At 48.8% G+C, this 16,752-nt stretch overlaps 1 protein-coding gene across 2 annotated transcripts in view; it reads left to right on the top strand.

Moving 5' to 3' along the window:
• The first annotated feature begins 1,204 nt into the window (after positions 1-1,204).
• Positions 1,205-16,752, top strand: part of DCX (doublecortin) — a 77,295-nt gene continuing 61,747 nt past the window's right edge. For both annotated transcript variants that reach the window (XM_014256538.2, XM_014256537.2), the window contains exons 1-3: positions 1,205-1,271; positions 2,788-3,178; positions 12,902-13,242. In XM_014256538.2, the coding sequence (XP_014112013.1) occupies positions 2,815-3,178; positions 12,902-13,242 (705 nt within the window). In that variant the 5' untranslated portion in view covers positions 1,205-1,271; positions 2,788-2,814. The remainder of the gene's footprint in view (positions 1,272-2,787; positions 3,179-12,901; positions 13,243-16,752) is intronic.

The raw sequence follows: 16,752 nt of genomic DNA, 5'->3' as shown, positions 1-16,752 counted from the left end.
GTTTCAGGGAATAAGAAACTTTTTACAAATGTCATGTGTGAAAGTTGCTGGCAAACAGAGACGAGCTCTCAGTGGGTTTGTGTCAGTGTTGCCTGGACTATCATGCACAGGGCAGACAAAGCTGGAATAAATACTAACTTCTTCTGTGTAAATGTGATACTGCTGTGATGTGCCAAAATGACAACATCTGATGTTTTCACTCGAAACAGACGCAGTGTTGTTAGGAAAGATTTCCTTCTACAGATGGGAAAACTCTCCCATTTCCAAATCCCACTCTTTTCTAAAGTAAAGCTGAGGCCAGCACCAGTGGGGTTAGGAGCAGGGTTAGTGGTGCTGCAGCATAGAAGTCTCAGAAAGCAGGTGAAAGATTTTGCTGTCAAAGTGAAAGAGCCCGGTATACATTTTTAACAGCTGGGTCCTCCTGTAGTGGAATCAGAAAATAAACTTCTCTTTCTGTGGGATATGGGCCACGCTGGATCTGCTGGGTTTAGCTTGTGTTGAATGACTCCATCCCAAAGCCCCTGGGGATTTGAATGAACTGGGATTCAGTGCTCTGGCTTTGGCTTGTGTCCAATGTTAACAGAGAAAAAGTATTCAGGGGCACCTCAGGCAGAAGCACCAAGTGAATTCTCCCTTTCTGCTTGCCAGTGTAAACCACAGATGCTGTGTAAAACCAGCACAGGGGCAGGACTGTGCCCAGTTCCCCGGGTCAGAGATTTTCTCAGTTGCCTTCCTAACGCACAGGAGTCCTGTGCCAGCACTGTGCCACACTGTGGGGTTGTGACTGGGACCCCCCTGTACTGCTCATCCTGTAAGATTGGGGCAATTATCCTGGGGGATTTCTGGTTTGGATTGGGTTTTTTTCTGTTTTTTTCTTTTTTTGGTTTTTTTTTTTGTTTTTTTTTTTTTTAGTTGGGCCAGATGATTTCTTGGTACAACTGGATTCAAGGGGAAATTTGCATCCTTCCAAACACCACCCCCAAACCTGCCCCTCTAAACCTTTTGTTTACTCGTCTGTTGACCTATCCTGAGCTGGAATCAGCACCCCTTTTCCCCCTGAAACACACACTGTGAGGAGACGACTGATGGTGAGAGTGAAAATCACTGAGGCAAAGTGTTCCATCCCCGCGAAGGGATGGAACAAGGCACTAGGACCTAGGAGGCGTCTCATCCACCCTGGCAGGAATTTCTTGCTTGGAGCTCAGACAACAAAGGCAGAGTGAGCCTGGTTTTCTTTCTCTCAGCATCTCCACCCTGCGCGCTGAAAACCGGTGAGTAGAGCTTTCCCGAGTGACTTGCATGCAGAAAAGTAACAGAAAGGAGGAATCTTTTCTCGGTGCATTACAGCATCTGCAGTTCATTTTAAAATCAAAAGCCCTGCATCCTCTGATTCATTCCAGAAGTTGCTTGGATGTTTCATTGTTCAGCGCATGACACCAGACTGAATCTGCCCCAGCTGGCACGGTGGGGGGAATGTTCCCAACTTGGGGTTTCTCTGGGGGTCGCCTGCATTGTCACCTGCCTCACTGCAGCCTGGCGACAATGATTTTTTCCTTGCATGGGTCACGCTGACATTGTAAAATACGGGGAAGGGGTTTCATTCTGGCGAGCGTAAAGGGCGGGGATGAGATAGCAACAGCTTTTCCTGGATTTATACCTGGCTGCCAAGTGCTGTAAATCCCCGTTCAGCCCTGTGTTAACATGCGAGCAACATACGTGAGGTGCATGTGCCTGGTGGGGCTGGGGGAGTGGAAGGGTCTCTACTGCAGGGTTGGGGGGGAGGTGGTTCCTTCTCCTTTTGTGTTGGGGTTTGGTGCAGGAGAAAGGTTTTTTCTCGAGCATAAACTAGAGGCAGTGCGAAATTCCTGCTCGCAGGGTGTCAGCTCCAGCCTCGGCTTTTCTGTGCTGGAAGCCCCCGTGCTCAGAACAATGAAAGGTGAGGAGCAGGGGCGGCGTGTCCCTGGGGCACTTCCAGCTATTAAATCACTTAGGGCTGGAAGCGGCGGGAGTGGAAATAGCCCCTTTATTTTCTCCTCCTCATTAAACGGGATGCAAAAATGCAATTCAGAAGAGGCTCGGGCTGAAAAGAGCTTACCGAAGCTGCTGTTTCAATGACAGATTTTTCTTTGCAGTCATCTCTTCTTAGAGATGTAGGCTGGTCCTGGGAATTGATTGATGGGCTAGGAGGGGGCTGCGGATAGGGGGAAGGGTGGGCTGGATCTCATTGCTAACCCTTATTGAACAGGCTGTCACAAAGAAACTGCTTATTCCCCTGTGACCATTCTTTCATAAATGCCAGTTTATTCTAATGTTAAACATTCAGATGCTCTGGGTCCTTCCGTGATTCGGCAGATTGAACGGCCGACTTACTGGGATCTCCTTGTTTTCTGTTGCCAAAGGAAACCTCACAGGGCTCAGAGGTTTAATTCATTGCCAACTGGTGTTCGGATGAGTTTTTTGGGGGCTGAGTTGTGACTGCCATGTATCCCTTTGGCCCCAAGTCCCAATTTGCTGCACTTTGAAAACTCCCAGGTGCAGGAGCAGGCAGCTCTCTAGAAACGTGTTCCCTTCCCCCAGTACTTGGATCCCTTTCAAAATGCGAGGACCCCTCCTACTCTCAGTCCCCAGAATCGATACAAATCTGGGTCAGGGGAGGGGGCGCTTCCCAAATGCATCTGTCCTGCTCCAGACACTGCCTTAGTGTCGTTTTGCTCTCCGGATTGTGGCTCTGCTGGGCTCTAACCCGTCCCTTTGCCCTCCTTCTCTCCCCATCTCCTTCCTGCCCAGCTTCAGATCTTTAGGGTTCACCAAACTATGGAACTTGATTTTGGACACTTTGACGAAAGAGACAAGGCGTCCAGAAACATGCGAGGTACACGGATGAACGGCTTGCCCAGCCCCACTCACAGCGCTCACTGTAGCTTCTACAGAACCCGGACCTTACAGGCGCTGAGTAACGAGAAGAAAGCCAAGAAGGTGCGTTTCTATCGCAACGGGGACCGCTACTTCAAGGGGATTGTATACGCCGTGTCCTCCGACCGCTTCCGAAGTTTCGATGCGCTCCTGGCGGACCTGACCCGGTCCCTGTCCGACAACATTAACCTGCCTCAGGGAGTGCGCTACATTTACACCATCGATGGCTCGCGGAAGATCGGCAGCATGGACGAGCTGGAGGAAGGTAATGGGCGAGCATCGCCGCCCGGGGAGGGGAGGGCAGGGCAGGGCAGGGGCTGCGCCACCCGGGGCTGCCCAGGAGGGCACGTCCGGCCGGGCTCTGGGGGATGCTGAGCCCCGCTGTGCCCGGCCCTGCGCTGTGTCCGTGTGTCCGGCTGTGTCCGTGTGTCCGGCTCGGGGCTGTGTCCGTGTGTCCGTCTAGGGGCTGTGTCCGTGTGTCTGTGTGTCCGGCTGTGTCCGTGTGTCCGTCTAGGGGCTGTGTCTGTGTGTCCGTGTGTCTGTGTGTCTGTGTGTCTGTGTGTCCGTGTGTCTGTGTGTCTGGCTCGGGGCTGTGTCGGTGTGTCCGGCCCGGGGGCTGGCCCAGGCTGTCCCCACGGCTGTCCGTGTGTCCGGCTATGTCCGTGTGTCTGGCTCGGGGCTGTGTCCGTGTGTCCGGCTGTGTCCGTATGTCCAGCTCGGGGCTGTGTCCGTGTGTCCGGCTGTGTCTGTGTGTCCAGCTCGGGGCTGTGTCCGTATGTCCGGCTGTGTCCGTATGTCCGGCTGTGTCCGTGTGTCCGGCTGTGTCCGTATGTCCGGCTGTGTCCGTATGTCCGGCTGTGTCCGTGTGTCCGGCTGTGTCCGTGTGTCCGGCTCGGGGCTGTGTCCGTGTGTCCGGCTGTGTCCGTGTGTCCGGCTGTGTCCGTGTGTCCGGCTCGGGGCTGTGTCCGTGTGTCCGGCTGTGTCTGTGTGTCCAGCTCGGGGCTGTGTCCGTGTGTCCGGCTGTGTCCGTGTGTCCGGCTGTGTCCGTGTGTCCGGCTCGGGGCTGTGTCCGTGTGTCCGGCTGTGTCCGTGTGTCCGGCTCGGGGCTGTGTCCGTGTGTCCGGCTGTGTCCGTGTGTCCGGCTGGGCTCCCTGGGTTTCCCAGCGGGGTGGGTGGGGATGGCCGGCAGCGGAAGCGGGGCTGAGGCGCTCCTGGAGCGATGGGGTGGGAAGGGACGCTGTGTGCGGGGTTTTTGGGGTGTGGTGCACACGATGTGTGGGCACAGGGGTGTGGGCCGGGCCGGGCCGGCACCTGGGGGTGCGGGGAGGGGTGCTGGGGGTGCAGGCAGAGTGCGATGGGTGTTTGGAGGGAGGGGTTCGGGGCTTTCAGTGTCTGGGGAGCTCACATACCCTGATTAGAGAGGGGATTTAATGAGCAAGGTCTGTGAATAGAGAAGGGCGTTTTGGACAGGTTGCGCTTGGTGAAATTTGGGGTTTGTGCGGAGGAAGGCGTGGGGAGGGTGGGCTGCAGGGAGGGGTTGTGCTCAGGGGGTGTGGAGAGGGGTGCTGGGCTGTCCGGGAGAGCACGGGGGGCTGGCAGGGTGTGCGGGGAAGGCACGGGGGGGCTGGCAGGGTGTGCAGGGAGGGCTGGCAGGGTGTGCAGGGTGTGCAGGGAGGGCTGGCAGGGTGTGCAGGGAGGGCTGGCAGGGTGTGCAGGGTGTGCAGGGAGGGCTGGCAGGGTGTGCCGGCAGGACCGGGGGGCTGGCAGGGTGTGCCGGCAGGGCACGGGCAGCTCCTGCGCTCCGTGCCGGGGCTGGGGGAAAGGGAGAAAGGGAGGTGCCCCCCGTGGATTTGGGGAATGGGAACCTGGGCTGGTGGGCGTGGGGGAGCAGTGTGGGGAGCATCCCCACACCGGAGGGGGTGTGTCACTGAGGGATGAGGGATGAACCAAAAGCCAGCCCTGCTCGGAAGGGATGCCCTGCGGGAAGGGATGCTCAGCCGTGCCTGAGCCCGGGCTGCTCCCGGGAGCTCCAGGACAAGCCCTGGGGAGGAATGGCTGCGGTGGCCGGTCCTGCTGCCTTACAGAGAGAGGGCACCCACAGCCACGCTGCTTTTCTCTTCCCCGAGCAATTCAGTCTTTGTTTGGACCTGGAATATCCTGTTGCAGGAGGGGAGGTGCTCTTCCCTTTTCCTCGGTGTTTTTCGCCAAGCAGACATCCTGGCCAGTTGGGTAACTAGGGAAAATCCACGAGGTTTTTGCCTTTAGTAAAAGACAATGGATGTGGTGCGTGAGGCATGGGCTGCAGAGGCAGCCTCGGCAGCGAGTCATTGTGTGACCTTGACTAAAGCAGCTCTCCCTACAATTCCTTCTCTGTCAAGCAGGATACTCATCTCCCCAGAATACTTCACGGGGACAAGGACGTGGAATAAATCTTGGTTTCCACAGAGGAGTTTTCCTGGGAAGAAATCGCTGCCTTTCAGAGCTGTGATGCTTCCTAGTGGAGTTATTCTCAGCCCAATTACAGCTGTCGAATGGAGGTGTGGCCTCCCTTAATTTTAGAGATTCTGCCGTGTTTCATTCTGGTCTCCTAATATGGCCACAGCCTTTCTCTAATGGCAGCTCTCAGTCCTGCTTGTCCTAGGTTTTATGCAAATCTTTGGAAATTACTCCAGGAGAAAATGCAGTTCTTTATTCTCCTTTTACACTCTTCCTGTATTTTGTCAGTGAAGTTAAGCTTTAGTTGTTACACCTGCTTTAAACGGGTTTTGCTGCAGGTAAGGAGGTACCCAGCCCATGACAACACAATTTGCTGGTTGAAGTACAGACAGGAGATGCTGGCATTTGGGTTCTGGCTTTGTTCTGCCAAAATGGCATCTGGAAACAGCACTGAAGAAGAGGCACTAAAACCAAAATGGAATGGTCTGTGTCCTCAGCAGAGCATCATCTAGGAAAATAAAACCTGAGCAGAGTGAAGACAAAGGAATCTGTTTTTTGGACATGCCAGAGTAGGTCTGCACACTGCTATTGATCCTGTATTTCTAGGAGTCACCTAGGCTTCTGTTGTGGAAAAGCAATTTACAGCACCGTGGTTATTACCAGCCTTGTGGTGAACTCTGCCCTTGGCTTGGGTGTTTGCACAGCTCTGTGCAAGGTACCTGCATCACACCCAGAATTTGGGAATAATTCCGCTGTGACACCACAAGAACAGTGCACACACCACCAGGCCATGTCTGCCTTATGAATTGGCTTTCTGCTTGCAGACTGAGGGTAACTAAACCAGTGCTTGTTGCTGTAATGGGGCTAATTTATCATTGTCCTTTCCAATAAATAAGTGGAATGTAGTAAAAGTCACCAAAGAGGCTCATCTCAGTGGTTTGATGGCAAAAACTTGTGAATTACTGACAATATTTCACATCATGTTCTAAGTACTCGATTACTTCTGATTTAAAAATGCACTTATGTAGTGTAATGTAGTTCTGGAGGGTAGAGGATGATATTGCACGGTACCAATATCCTAGAGACAGACATTTCAGGTGAACAAAACCCGCATGGTGTGCTGCTAATTAATTGGGGCTTGGAATCACCCTTTTGTTCCCCAGACCAGAGATCTTCCCTGGCACTCCAGGTTACCCTGTAATGAGAACAAGTGATGTTTTTCACACTCTTTTTTTCACATTCCTTCCATCTGCTGGGATGAGCCTCTTGGTCCTTTCCTGTACTGTGTCCTAGCATCCCACATTTTGGGAGCCCTCAGAACTCTGTCACACAGGTGCCTTTTGCTGCCACCTGAGTTGTCCCTCACTGGTCACAGGTTGCTTTTCCCATTATTTTCCAGGGATCTGTCTCATCTCCCAATGACCTTTTCTCAAAATCCACCCACCTGATCATTTTTTTCTTCCCCTTTTCAGTCCTGGCAGCCATCTTCCATCACTGTAGTCATGGTCTCAATCCTGACTTCCTATTTTCAGCATTCAGCTTTAATATATTTGTAAATAATGCACCTGCTGGTGTTGATTAGGGCTGCATTCCTTCTTAATCTCTATGCTGGTTCAGTGCAGGGCAGCATCAAATTGCTGACAGCACCTCCCACTCGTGTCCCACTGCCTTGGCTGTTTCAGTTTGGGATGTTGGCCCCAAGTGCTGCTATTTATCATGCCAGATGAATCTTTTGGAAAAGAGCACCAGGTGAGCTTTATTCCCCTTCATATATAATTGTTTCCAGTGTCCAGGGCTTTGGGAAGTTGATTTATGTAGCTTCATTTACTGGTGAGTCACTTGTAAAAAAAACCAGATAATTCTGTGCCTTGTGCTGTGATAAAACTTGCATATGGAAGATGCTAAAATAATCATGTGCCATCCTTCCCAGCCTTTCTCACGATGATGGTAGAGCAGCTGGCATTTCATCCAAGTTTCAGCTAAAACTTAGTTCCTTTGGTGTCTGGACAGGGTGGTTTGGTCCTTGGTTCATTTTGAGCCTCTTCTTGCAGACTTGATGTGATGAGAAGTTGTCCCACCTGTCCTACCTCTGATTATTTTTTGTCTCTGAATGGAGGCCTGGGTTGAGGTGGAAGCTGATGTTGTGCATTGACTCCAGCAGCAAAGAGGTGGCTCAAGAAATGCTGCTCTTGGCCTCTTGTGCCAGTCCCCATTGTCCCGTAAATGAGTTCTTTGTGGGACAAAAGCCTTTTTTAGCCCTCTCCATAATTTTGCTGCTTTCTCATATTCAGCTTGTTGACATAATGAAATGGACAGCGAGGCATGACCTGGGAGTGAATGCAAGGCACATCCAAGGGTGCATTTTATGCCCTGTCCTGGGCTGTTTATTTGAAATCTGCCCTTGTTTCAAATCAAACACTAGAAAAAGCTGAGTAGGATTTTGTTTTGCTCAGTGTGGTTTCATTGCAAATGTTCTTGGGCTGTGTGAGATATTCCAGAAAGTGATTCCAAGCTTTTTGTATCCTGTCATGCCCTTGGGAATATTTTCCAAAATCTTGTCCAGGAGTATTTAAAGTAATCACAGAAGAGGCTCCACCCTGGAACTGTGCAGAGTCTGGTGTGTGCTGGGACTGAGGGGTTTATAGGAAACATCCTGGAATCTCCACCCAGCGAGTGTGTTCCAGTTTGGAAAAGTGAAATCCCTGTAGTTTCATAGTGAAACCTTGGTAACCTGTGGAATTGTTTTCTGTGGGTGTTTGTTGGCCTGATAGCTCAGCTAATTACATCCCACAGAACTAAATTTCTCCGTGAGCTTCTGTTTTATTTGCTTGCTCATCCTGGCTGGGACTGGTGTGGTCCCAAAATTCTTTAAGTGTGGTTTTGAAGGTGATTTTAAATCAAGTATTTCTTCCCCTTCTTCAGCAGAACAAGAGGTGCTTCTGCTCATGGAGGAGCCAAGGGAAGGGAGCTCTTCCAGGGTTCATTTTGCCATGCTGGAGTAGTTTTTAACTCATAAAGCAACAGCAAATTCATGCATTTGAAACTCAAGGCCTCCTCCAACACCATGTGGAATGAACTCTGCAAGGTGTTAAGTCCATTTAATTCCTGCTGCAGCCCTGGTAAATTCCATGAAACATAAAAGCTGGGCACAGCAGCACAATCTCAACTTTGCAACTGCAGAGCTGACAGCCACAATAATTGACTGCTGCCCACAGAGACTGTTCCTGGAATAACTGTTAACACTTAGACATTCAAAATGGCCTCAATCCGGCTTTCCTGATTTTTCTCTAAAGACTTCTGCCCGCAGTTCATTATCCTTGGAAAGTTGCTGGTGCATGCTGAGGAAGGATGACTTTTTCTGAAAGCACAGCCTGGCATTTTTGGTATTGTCACAGGGAGCTGCTGTAAGAGGGTTGGAGGATCAGCACTCATCTGCAGCTTAGGGGTTTTTCTAAGGAACCTTCTCTAAGGCAAACCTTATCTTTGCTGAGATCATCCTTTCTTTAGGAGCTGAATAATCTCCTTGTGCTTCCCTCACATCGGTGCCGCTGGGATGTGTCATGCACTTGAAGCTGGAGTAATTCTGTGTGATACAAGCCTGGCTTCAAAAGACAAATATGATGCTCATGACGGGAGGTCTGAGGTCTGCAGTCAGCCCAGCCACTGCTGAGGGCAGGCAGGAGGAGTGAGGAAATGCCTTGGCTGCTTTGGTGGCAGGAGAGGAGTTGTGACACGTCTGGAGCACCCTGGCATGGTGACATTGCACATCCCCCTGCGGGCTCTGGCTCTGCAGTGTGGAAAGGGCATCGTGCTCTGAGCTGGCCCTGCCCTGAACAAACCCTGTCCTTGGCACCACAGGGATGCTCCCCAGCCCCAGGGCATGAGTGTGTCTCTTTGGGGCTCCCTTTTTGGGGTTTGTTTGGGATTGATGATGTCCACTGTACCTTCTCATGGCTTGCAGTGGGATTTCTGCACGTGTGCACAGCTGCTTGCTGGCTCCTGAAAATATTTGTGCACAGATTTTTGTGCTTAGGGCTGGGGAGCAATATTCTTCTCAGAGCCGTATCTTTTGCTCGTGACAAGATCTCACATCCCCTTCTCATTCCTTCTGTTATGCTGAGCACATCTTCTGCTGTCACACTGTGTCTGCCAGTCACATTTCTGTGGCTGGCACAGCTGTACACCTTGACTTCTCATTTCAGGCTTAGCACAGACAGATGTGGCAGAAAACCCACAGAGAACCCACTCCTGCCTCCATGGTAGCTCTATTCCCTGTAAGATTTCTTCTTTATGATCTTCTGGCCACATGGTGCAGTTAAAAGCTGGAAAGTTCACAGGTCTTCAGCTCATGCTTGCTCAATCCTGCTACCACCATGGGAAGGTTTGGCTAAAACCCCACTGTGGGAAGTGAAATGCTCTGTGGAAAGCATGTTCCTGGCTGGCAAATGCATGTGCCAGTGAGGAATGTGAGCCGTGATTTTGCTGCTATTTGGGAGTCATAAGCTGACTTAGGGAAGACATTAGTTGAAGTGGTTTTTAAATGAAGTTAAAGCACATCCTTAGGTCAGGGAGTAAAAGACAGAAAAGCTCCTCTTCCCTGGAGCTGTGCTGCTGTGACTGCAGAAACGATGCTGAGAAGAGCTGCTGCTCAGAACTGCTATTCCAGAGTGGCACTCCAAGGAAATTTCTCTCCAGTTTTAGAACAGAGCAGGATTTTATTTGCTGGGGTTTGGGTTAAATGAGAAAAAGGGAGAAAGGACAGATTCCTTTTTCCACTTGTGAGTGTGAGCACACCTTGGGAGGCCAATGTATGGATCTGCACCCCTGCCTGAGATCACATCTGTGGAACAAACCCCACAAGAGTTTTGCCTTCATGCCACTGCTGCCTTTGCTGTACAGGTGGTGTAAACACACAACCAGCTGTGCTGTGCAGTGAGGAATTCAAAAGGGCTCAGCTGCAACTAAGAGTAATGGTACTGTACCACACAGATCAAGAATCTCTTCAGCTTTAAAATATGCAACTTGTTAATAGAAAATATGCTCCAGCACCTCACAGGTCTACAGAACACAGTGCAAATGTGTTCTTTCTTTCACTGTGGAAATAATACAGATGAAGGTCAAAGGCAGATGAAAGTCAAGCCTTGCCACACTTCAGTGGCTGATAGTCTACTTCTGTTTTTTGGGTGGGGAAGCAGAGGTGCAGGTGAGGTCAGGAGCTGGCACAGGGGTGACAGCAGCATTCAAATCTCTTAGTGCTGTTTTTAAAGGGAGAAATCCCTTTTCTCAGAGGATAATGCAGAGTTCTGCTGAGCACACTTAGGAGGGCTCTGCTGCCCAGGGATTATGGGCTTGGGAGGGCTCAGGTTCTTAGGATGGTTAATTCCCTGTGAGCATTCCCGACTCCTTGCTGCCCTTCTCTCAGTTGGGAAACTGGAGAGAAGCCTGGGCCTGCTCTGCACCAGGTGTTACTTGGCTGGAGCAGATGAATAAACCACAACTTATCACTTATTAATCAGAAAGATTTGAAGTATTCAAAGCTGCTGGAAAATTATATCCCCAGAGGGAATTTTGTATAATGTGTGGTGCTCTGGGGGAGTATGTTCCAGTTTCTATTGAGTCAGAGTCACAAAATGCAGGGGATTAAGGAGCTCCAGCTATGGGCAGGGCTGCATGGTTGGTTTATTGAGGGGTGTTGCTGTCAGAAAATAAAGATTTTTACTGTTTGTTCAAGCCAACAGAACCTGCTAGTGGGATTATTGTTAGTCTGGAGTACACCAGTTGATAAAATGCCCAACTGAGTGCTCATCGTGAACCTTGTCAGCTCTCTTCTCTCTTCTGTGTTTGTATTCCATCTTTAGAAGGGAAAACAGAATGTCTGCTTCCTGTTCATCAAGGATTTGGGGCATTTTTATAGAACTGATGGGGAAGAGCTGCAGCTGGTGATGTAAACACCACGAGTGGGCATCACGGTGGCAAACTGGGTACAAAGGTGGGGTTAAAATGAGATGGAATCCTGCATCTTTTCTATGGCTGCTTGTGGCATCACACCCTGATCAGTAATAGGGACAGAAATACACACAGTGCTGCTATAAGCCTGCTAAAATCTGTTTATTGTGTGTCTGTTGTGGTCTCACCGTGGGTTCTGGTGCCTCCATCAGAAGAGCAGTTTAGTCAGCAGAAGGAGTTCCAGTATGAATTTTATCCTGGGCACGTTACGTGCCTGGGCCATGTGAACATCAGAGGGATGTTTGGAAATCCGTATTTTGCCAACTGGATGTCAAATCCTGTCCTAGAGATCCGTGGATGGGAAACCAGACATGGCTCTGGGATAGGCTTTTCAAAGATGTCTGAGCCTTGGAGTTTGCAGTCAGGGAAATGCAGACAATCTGGTTTTGGTAAAGAAGGAATTTATTTTTTTTATAAAAAATAGTTTTTCAAAATAGTTAAATCTGTATTTTGATTTCGAACGTATCACAGTACATGAAGAACTCAATTCTGTAATATCAGAGAAAGAAAACACCAGAAGAGACTCTAAAATCCTACAGGTACCCATGTCATGCCTTCAGTTCCTATTAAAATTTTATCTAATGGCGAGACGAAAGCTTCTTCCTCCAGCAGTGAGTGACTTTTTTTCAGTGCAGCCTGAGTCATTTCAGACCAGACAGCTACATTCCCTTAGGGATACTGGTTTACAGTCTCATTCTAGTAATAACTCTTCCAGCATCCATCAGATTTGCAGGCCCAAAAGAAGCTCCTACAAATCCTTTAAGGTGCTTTTAAAACCTTAGATAGATAGGATCCTGTAAATTACAGACAAAGCCTAAAACTAATTTTGGGAGGGATAGGGAAGGGCTTTTTGTCAATTACTAAAATGACCCTGTAACTCTTCTCTGTCATGTCTAAATTTGGATTTAATGTATTTTTGGTTGGTACCAGCCATGTAAATCAAGGAGTGGTATTTGGTGCAGTGTTTAATCTCAGCTGCCACTAGGTCTGTTCCCTAATAAACCACTGATGCTCTAATAGTGCATATTTGTTATGCCTGCTAGATTTATCAAGGCTGCTTTTAGTGGAGACTATTCAGGACAAGATTCTGATTATTTCTCAGGCATGATGCAGAAGGCACTTTGTGGATGAATGTTGGTGTGCTCTTGGCAGGGAATGGCACACTGAAGTAGCACCTATGTCTGTAAAGATAAAGGGGAAACTGTCAAATTTATAAAATAATTGGGGTGGTCAAATGAATTTGGTGTTCTGAAGTTCTTGGAAAGCTTAGCTGCATCTTGAGGTAGCTGAATACCTTTATAACTCAACCTCTTTTAACCCCTGGTTCATGTGATTGTATGTCTCTGCTGATGGCTGACTCGCTTGCTTTTTGGAAATAGCAGCAATATTTTAAATAACCGTAAATATAAGATTAAAACAAGGCAGAATGCTTTAAGAACGAGCTGTTGTGGGAGTGCTGATGGAAACAATTATTAATGGTCTGAGTGATCCGTGGGGTGAGAGCACAGAGCTGGTGGTTACTGTAGAATCTCATTTCTTCCTCAAGGGGAGAGTTACGTCTGCTCGTCCGACAACTTCTTCAAGAAGGTGGAATACACCAAGAACGTCAACCCCAACTGGTCTGTCAACGTGAAGACCTCTGCCAACCAGAAAGCACCTCAGTCCCTGGCCAGCAGCAACAGCGCCCAGGCCAAGGAGAACAAGGATTTTGTGCGCCCCAAGCTGGTGACCATCATCCGCAGCGGCGTGAAGCCCCGCAAGGCCGTGCGCGTGCTCCTCAACAAGAAGACTGCCCACTCCTTCGAGCAAGTCCTCACTGACATCACTGAAGCTATCAAACTGGAGACAGGGGTGGTCAAAAAGCTGTACACCTTGGATGGGAAGCAGGTAGGAGGTTTCACAGATGTTACGTCTTTTTCTTCCTCCCGTCGTGCGGCTTTGCTGACTCAGAGCAATTCTTGAAGCTTAAAATTAAGCTGAGATGATTGCTGCCATCTGTTCCTTTAGAAGTATGGCTTCTCATGCCAGTGGTTAGGTTACTAAATTTTCCCTGATATTAATACCAAGTAAAGAATGTAGCCGTGGGTCTGGGTGGAACAGATGCTGGCCCTGCACGCCGGCGTGCTGTGCGTGTCTTCTGGGCCAGCCCAATAAATAACAGGGGGAGTTGGGCTCACAGCCACCAGCTGATCTGGCTCTGGACTAACTGGAAGACCTCTCCAGTTTGGCTTCACTCGGTGAAAACGTGTTGCTTGACTTTCCTTGCCCTCTGGTGAAGGCTTGCTAAGATAAAGTGATTGATCCAAGCACGCTCTTCTGGCCAGCCCCAGAGCGAGCAGGGAAAGTGTGGAACTGTGCAGCACTCCCTTGACTGAATGCATCAGGAGGTAACGTGCAGAAAGAGTCAGAAATATTTAGCAGGTCATCAAAATGTGCTTCATGTCTACGTGTTGCTGGAACTGAAGGAAACATCTGTCTCTTGTTAGCAGCAACGAGCCATTTCATATTGCTGTATCTATGAAAAGCCTTAAAGGAATGTGGGGGATCATTTTTAGAGCTGGGAAGAGCCAGATTCTTCAAGGACAATTCCGAGCTTGATTTAACAGTTCTGTTTATTGTAATTGAGGAATGATCTTATTTTTGTCACTATTTTTCCTGCTCCACATTCTGGAGTGAGGCAGCACAGCTCTTGTGTGGGTTTGGACGCTGGCTATTCTAGGGATTGATGGTTTTGCTTTAAATTCACTGACTCTAGAAAAAAATTATTCAAGTACTGGCTCTGTCTCCAAGAAAATGCAGATTTTACAAATAAAGATGTTCATCCCCAATGCAGGTTTTTGCAATCCAGGAGTGTAGTGTAGTGTGTGGGAGCTGAGAGCAGCATGTCACTCTGACCTGACGGTCTGGTGTCCCTGCCTGTGGAAGGAGGCTGGAACCAAATGATCTTTAAGGTCTCTTCCAACTCAAACCATCCTGTGATTCTTGCTTTGTCCCATCCTGTGTCCTGCACATTAGTTACTGTCTGGTTCCAGCTTCAGAGACACAAAAAAATCCCATCTGTCTGCCAAAGCTTTCCTTTCCACTTGTCTCAACAGTGCTTTTCCTTCCTCAGACGCACATTTTGACCATGAGAGGGTGACTGTCCCTAGACACCTGTCCCTGTGTCCATGGACACAGTAACCTGCTGGAAATGAGCAGTGGCACCAGAAGTGGTGCACTGGAAACCTTGGGAGACACCAAGGAAAGAGGAAGGAGATTATCAGATGACCTGTGCTCCCTGAGGTGGTCACACCTGGGCACAGGGCCACGCCCTTTGGGTCACAGCAGCTTTGCAGAGGGTTTCATAATTGGATCTGACCTCAGAGCAGTTCCCTGCTTGTGCTGACACAATCCTGTTGTTCTCCCAGCTGGGAAGGAGGATCTTAATGTGAACCTGTGAGTGGCCTCAGCTCCTGGAGAGCTGCTGGAGGTTTGGAGGTGAGGTGTTGCTCTGAATGGTGCAGAAATAGGGATGCTTCCAACAGACTGCTCTCTTCTCCCCCTTTGAGCTGTTTACTGGTGATTCCCTTCCACCTCTGGCTGGAAAGAGAGACAGGATCAGCCTTGATGTGACATTTAACTTGTTTCTCTGGCTTTATAATTCACCATTTAATGAAATGAGATACTCAATTGCATGTTGGAGCCGCCGCTGGGAGTTTCAGTGTGTGCAAATGTAGAATCTCAGACCCAGTAATGCAGCTATTGAAAACTGTGATTTGGCAGTAATGGGATGTTTGATATTCAATGTTTGATACTTGTTTGCAGCACCAATTGCTGTTGAGGCTTCCTGAAGAGCAAACCTGGTTCACCAAGGCTTTGTTTTTAGTGGAAGGTTTCCTTCAATGCTTGTTCTTTATTACAGATGTGTGTTCTTAGCATGGAAGTCAGAGCTAGAAGCTTATGCAGGCTGTTGGGGTTTCCATGACATACTGCTCCATAAAATCTGACCTCCTGACATGACATTAGGGGGTTTTGCATGTCTGATGCTGACATTAGAAAGAGATTACTGCATGCCTGATTCTGACAAACAGCACTTTATTTTCAGGAGGAAATATTCATGCAAAAATGCAAGCTGCTCAAAGCTGAAATACTGACAAGGATCCTGACAGTCTGTCTCTTTGAGTGCCATCAGAGGCACATTGCTCCCTCTGTTGTGAAATGATAAAATTTACAAAAGGAACGTACAAAGGGAAATCATCCTTCCTCAGTCCACGAGCTGGAACTTAATGAGGGGAGGTGATTATTTTATTTATAGGCATTTCCATAGCGCTCATCAGTGGAGTAATCAAGATGTTTTAGAAGTACAGACAGTGGTGGCAGTGACAGGGTGCTGTGTGAATAATTACATTTCTGTGCACTGCAGACCTGCTGCAGTTGGAGTGCCAAAGCAGCTAATTGAGAGCTGGTGGGCTGTGTTTGAATAAATGCAGCACTCGAAACAACAGTGGGGTTAGGTTATCTTAATGAAATTGTGTCTTTTTATGTCTTGGGTTGGCTGGAGAAGTATGGCCCTTGAAGCTGCTAAATTAGCATCTTGTGTTTAAGTAGTTTATTTAACTTGCACATCTTTCTAATGTCTGTGCTCAAGCTCCTTCCCTCCCTGGAGCAAATCATTACCTCTTGATGCACACCCCTGAGCTCAAAAAACACGTTTGACAAAAGGTTTTTCAAAGAGTTGACCAAAAATGAGTGGTGACAGGGGATCACAAGAGAGATTTAACTTTGGAACTTCCATGGCTGTACAGGAAATGGTGTGGGTCAAAGAATTCAGTGCATTAAACAAATGCTGTAATGGGCCAAATTCAGTGCTTGGTTCCACAACTACAACTGTTGTAGTGTTGAGATGTGCAATACCTACAATTAAAATACACACATTCAAGGATTTAATTTGGCCAGGCCTGTGGATCATGCTGGAAAACAGTTATTTTGGTAGATTCTTCCTCCTTTTTTAAACTCCTAGCTCTATCCAATGTCCCAAATAAGTCTGGATTCCTGGGAGCTCTGGCTGCTTTAGAGACACATGATGACAGCTCCTGCCCCGCATCGTTAGCAAACCAAATTAGAAAGCAGAATTTGAGACCGTGGATGAAGTTGCATTCAGATATTTTGAATGCAGTAGGCTGAGCTAGACTTTGCAGAGGTTGTGTAGATTTACTGTCCTGCTCATGCCTGGGCTCCTTCCTCACTGTGGTGCATGATGTGTCGGTGTTCTCTGGGGAAGAGGAGGCTGCTCCATCATTGGCAGCTGCTGTCAGCACCTTGCTTTGCAGGTGGGGTCTGCCTGCATTGCTTCTGCTTTTGAGGGACCTGTGAAAGCTGATGAATCTTCTGTGCACGCTGAGCTTCTCTTTTCCTGCC

Source organism: Pseudopodoces humilis, chromosome 15 (genome assembly GCF_049639895.1).
Source record: "Pseudopodoces humilis isolate 2021_Gansu_Grassland_sample_001 chromosome 15, ASM4963989v1, whole genome shotgun sequence".
NCBI classification, from domain to species: Eukaryota; Metazoa; Chordata; class Aves; order Passeriformes; family Paridae; genus Pseudopodoces; species Pseudopodoces humilis.
This window is presented reverse-complemented; position numbering and strand designations above follow the sequence as displayed.